The 4,759-nt window shown below is 36.5% G+C and overlaps 1 protein-coding gene and 1 pseudogene across 1 annotated transcript; both read left to right on the top strand.

The window, feature by feature from the left end:
* The first annotated feature begins 123 nt into the window (after positions 1-123).
* Positions 124-1,894, top strand: LOC132032507 (MDIS1-interacting receptor like kinase 2-like; annotated as a pseudogene).
* LOC132032508 (MDIS1-interacting receptor like kinase 2-like) lies at positions 1,861-3,437 on the top strand. Its single transcript, XM_059422139.1, has 2 exons — positions 1,861-2,716; positions 2,844-3,437. The coding sequence occupies exons 1-2, from the start codon at positions 1,996-1,998 to the stop codon at positions 3,188-3,190; spliced, it is 1,068 nt and encodes a 355-aa protein (XP_059278122.1). The 5' UTR covers positions 1,861-1,995; the 3' UTR covers positions 3,191-3,437.
* The last annotated feature ends 1,322 nt before the right edge of the window (positions 3,438-4,759 follow it).

Raw genomic sequence — 4,759 nt, 5'->3', positions numbered from 1 at the left:
CAGAGATATCCATGGAGTAATTATTTCTACAAAGGTAAGCTTGGCCAATCCAATCACCTTTTGGTTTGTATTTACTTCTATGGGTAGTGAGACGATAACTCCATTGACTCCTGAGTCTTTCTAATTCTACTTGCATTTCAAAAGAAGAGAATTAAATGCCATTGATTCAGCCAGACTTGTAATGATTCACTACAATATATATAGAACTATACCCTGCACAAGTCCTTCACAAAACAAAACAATCAACTGAAATCCTTTAGCCTTCAAGATGGTTCCCAGAATATTTTATTTCCTTCCTCTCTTATATCTCTTCACAATTACTTTTGCTTCCACTGAGGAAGCAAATGCTCTTCTTAAATGGAAATCAACTTTCCAAAACAAGAATACTTCCTTATTGGCTTCATGGACGCTAAGTACTGATGTATGCAGGGCCTGGTATGGAGTTATATGCTTTAATGGTCGGGTAAATAGATTGAATATTACAAATGTTAATGTTAATGGTACACTCTATTATTTTCCATTTTCATCTCTCCCCTTTCTTGAATATGTTGATCTTAGCTTGAACCAGTTCTCTGGCACCATCCCACCTGAAATTGGTAAGCTCACTAATCTTGTCTATCTTGACTTGTCCATCAATCAGATTTCAGGAAAAATCCCACCACAAATCAGCTCACTAACCAAACTTGAGACTCTCAACATCTCTGACAACCATTTAAATGGTTCCATTCCCCTGAGAAATAGGAAAGATGAAGTCTCTTGAGAATTTAAGCTTACAAACAAATAATCTTTCTGGTTTAGTTCCAATTACTCTAGGTGATTTAACTGAGCTCAAAATTCTGTACCTTTATTCTAACCAACTTTCTGGTCCCATCCCTAGTAAGTTGGGGAATCTAAAGAACCTCACTAAACTTGATTTATCATATAATCAACTTACTGGTTCAATTCCTGCTTTCTTTGGCAATTTGAGAAATATGCAATTTCTCCATCTCTGTGCCAATAAACTTTCTGGTTCTATTCCCAGAGAACTTACATATTTGGATAACTTGGCAATGCTAGTAATGAGTGAAAATCAGTTTTCAGGCCATTTGCCAGACCAACTTTGCCGAGGTGGGAAACTTGAGAACTTCACTGTGGATAGTAACAAGCTGACAGGGCCAATACCAAGTAGCTTGAGGATGTGCTCGAGTCTCAAACTGGTTCGCCTTAATAACAATAGTTTCACTGGGAATTTATCAGAATCTTTTGGTATCTATCCAGAGCTTCATTTCATTAATTTGAGCGACAATAAATTTCATGGTGAACTCAACAGTAACTGGGGGAAATGTAAGAATTTAATTGATCTGCGGGTAGCCAGAAATAATATTAGTGGTAGCATACCACCAGAGATTGGAAACGTCAAAGGGCTTCTAGGACTTGATCTTTCATCGAATCATTTGGTCGGGCAGATTCCTAAGGAAATTGGAGATTTAACCTCTCTGGTTAATCTTTATGTTCAAAACAACAATATTTCTGGCAGTATACCCGGGGAACTTAGGTCACTGACAAAATTAGAATCCCTTGATCTATCAGGCAATAGATTGAATGGGTCGATCCCAAATTTTTTAGGAGATTACGTGCACTTGTTTCGGTTGAACCTGAGCAACAACAAATTTGGACAGAAAATTCCAATTGAGATAGGGAGGATAACTCAGCTTAATTTACTTGATTTGAGCAATAATCATCTTGTTGGAGAAATACCCCCAGATCTAGCCAATTTGAAGAGCTTGGTAAGCTTAAATCTTTCCCACAATGGCCTCTCTGGCCGCATTCCTAAAGAACTTGAAAGTTTGACTGGTTTCTTTGGATGTCGTGTTGTCATACAATAAGTTGGAAGGTCCAATCCCTAATAATAAAGCTTTTATCAATGCCTCATTGGAGGGTAATAAAGGTCTTTGTGGAAATGTAACCGGACAGCAGCCCTGTGAAAGGTCATCTTTTGTGGTGAAGAAGCACTCAATGGCGAAGAAACATAAACTCATCCTCATCACTGTACTTCCTATTATGGGAGCCCTAGTACTGCTCTGTGCTTTCATTGGTGTTCTATTTATGTGTGATAAAATAAGGAAAGTTAAAGACGTTGAAAGACGCGGTGATGGTTGGGTTTCAATATCCACGTTAGATGGAAAGACACTGTACAAAGATATCTTAAACACTACAGAGGAGTTTGATGCAACATTTTGCATCGGGCAAGGAGGGCATGGAAGCATTTACAAGGTAAACCTTCCATCATTAGGGAATATAGCTGTGAAGAGACTTCATTCTTCATTTGAGAATACACATCCCAAAAGCTTTATGAATGAAGTACGGGCATTGATTGGGATTAAGCACCGGAACATCGTGAACCTCTACGGCTATTGTTCGAATGCACAAAACTCGTTGTTGGTTTATGAGTATGTGGATAGGGGGAGTTTGTCTAGCATTTTGAGCAATGAAGTTGAGTCCAAGAAATTGGATTGGATTAAAAGGGTGAATATCATCAAAGGTGTTGCTTGTGCTTTATCTTACATGCACGAAGATTGCTCACCACCGATCGTTCATCGTGACATATCAAGCAGTAATATTTTGCTTGATTCCGAGTACGAAGCACGTGTTTCAGATTTTGGCATAGCTAAGCTTCTCAAGCCAGACTCATCTAATTGCACTGCGCTTGCAGGCACGTATGGATATGTTGCACCTGGTAAGGTCTAATTCAATTATTATCCTTGTTTTTATACTTCATGAACTATAGCCAAAGACTCTATACTGTTTTTATCTCATTTACACGTTTAAATTGTTATACTTGTTTGGAAATTGTCTTGTTTCAGAGCTTGCATACACAATGAAGGTTACAAAATTGTGTGATGTCTATAGCTTTGGAGTACTAGCATTGGAGATAATAAAAGGAAAGCATCTTGGGGAATACATTACTTTGCTAGCAAATTCATCGACTAGAGATCATGTGCAGCTTAGCGATTTGCTAGATGAACGCCTTCCACATCCTGAAAATGAAGTAAAAGATGTTTTGGTATTTATCATCAAGCTAGCAAGCTCTTGTTTGCTTGAAACTCCAAAATCAAGGCCAACAATGTACTTCATCTCTCATAAGTTATCATCAATGGATCCACGTCGACCTACTCATCAGATAAACCCCCATATAAGGCGAGCTATATAATCCATGATGGCTGATACGTAAGGTGTCTTTGTATGGAAATGAATAACCTTCATCACCCAGTGGTTGTGACGTACGTAGTTTAATGTGAAAGTCCCTCAAAAAGTTATTACCGGGACTAGTATTGTTTTATCCTTAAATTACTAATCTAGTTTACTGTACTAGAGTTAATACATTGTAAATTTGTAATGTAGAAGGTAATTATTTAATCTCCTCGTGCCAAAAAGTAATAAAACAAGCTTAGATCAAATTTGCTATGTAGTACTGATGCTATAGTGGGATTGCTTTGCATAATTCTCATAGCTCATGACAAATCTCAAACCGTGAATACTTCTAAAATATGATTCACACTGCAATGCATGTCAAAGAATGATAGTATATAATTTAAAGATGAAGTGGAGAGGATAATGTATGAAACTAACATCTTAATAAACATGTATGCATAAATGCCTCTTGTAAAATACTGAAAATATTTCACTTGGTTACTAGAGAAACAAATTATTTTGAGTTTCTTCTGCACTTCTTTAAAATAACCCTGGCAGTCATTTTGGAAGTTGTGTTCCTCTGGAGTCAAGAAATGTCAGAACAAGGACATTTTGGTATTGTAGAAAATTACATATGGGAAGAAATAATTGCTTCAACCTAAGCCAAGTGACAGAGTCACTATTGTTTATCATACAATAAAACATTTTCACAACAAGCAGTTCTGAGCTTTTTCTGCTTGTGCATCTTCTGTTAATGAAAAACTAACTAAATTCCTCTCGCATTAAACACGACTGAACTTTATTCTTTTTTAATTTCAGAAATTGGATAATTAACCTTACCCCATTCTTCCCAGATATTCCAACTGTAGGACCACTAAGCATGGTGAAGAGAATTGAAAAATGCTAAATTAGCTAAGCCTTTACTCCATTTACCTACCCTTCTCTTGCACTGCTACGTGCTAAGTTTCACAGCTATGAACCAGAAATTCCTTCATCACTTCCATTTATAACAAAGTTAAAAACGTTTAGACTTGTAACCTTTTTATTTATTAAGGTGGCACATGTTCTGTTTCTATAAGTCATTAATTGGCAATATCGTACTTTAGTGGATAACTATGTGTTCGTATATATGTGAAGCTACTCTATACATAGACCAATATTTGAAATATAAAATGCTGTAAAACCTTGTTTTAGATCTCTTCAATTAGTTGATGAGACGAAAAAATGGCACTTTGTGGGTTGGTGGTTGATGGACAAGGTAACGATTATCGCTTTAACGGGAAGATAACATTTGTGGTGGTCATCACTAGCACTGTTGCTGCATCAGGCAGCCTCATTTTCTTATTTGATATTGGAATTTCAGGTAGGTGTCCTCGCGTGTTTTCTGGTTTATGTATAAATAAAATTTACACTATTTATTGTATGTTGAAGTAATTGCTTTATTTTCCGGCTTACTAATTTCAGTTTTTATGGTTGGATACCTAGTATCCAATCATGTAAAAGTAACACGATCAAATCATCTAAAGTAACTATATGTTATCCATATTCAAGGAAAGAAAAAAGACATTTTCATTTTCGGTAAACAGCT

The sequence above is a fragment of the Lycium ferocissimum genome, chromosome 10 (assembly GCF_029784015.1).
Source record: "Lycium ferocissimum isolate CSIRO_LF1 chromosome 10, AGI_CSIRO_Lferr_CH_V1, whole genome shotgun sequence".
NCBI classification, from domain to species: domain Eukaryota; kingdom Viridiplantae; phylum Streptophyta; class Magnoliopsida; order Solanales; family Solanaceae; genus Lycium; species Lycium ferocissimum.
The sequence above is the reverse complement of the archived record's forward strand: the minus strand, read 5'-3'. Positions and strand labels throughout refer to the sequence as shown.

What these genes read in the sequence shown, in the direction of transcription:
- LOC132032508 (XM_059422139.1), top strand. Translation starts at nt 1,996, where the DNA reads ATGGCGAAGAAACATAAACTCATCCTCATCACTGTACTTCCTATTATG. An exon ending in GTATGGATATGTTGCACCTG is followed by an intron (nt 2,717 to 2,843) that starts GTAAGGTCTAAT and finishes GTCTTGTTTCAG; the next exon opens with AGCTTGCATACACAATGAAG.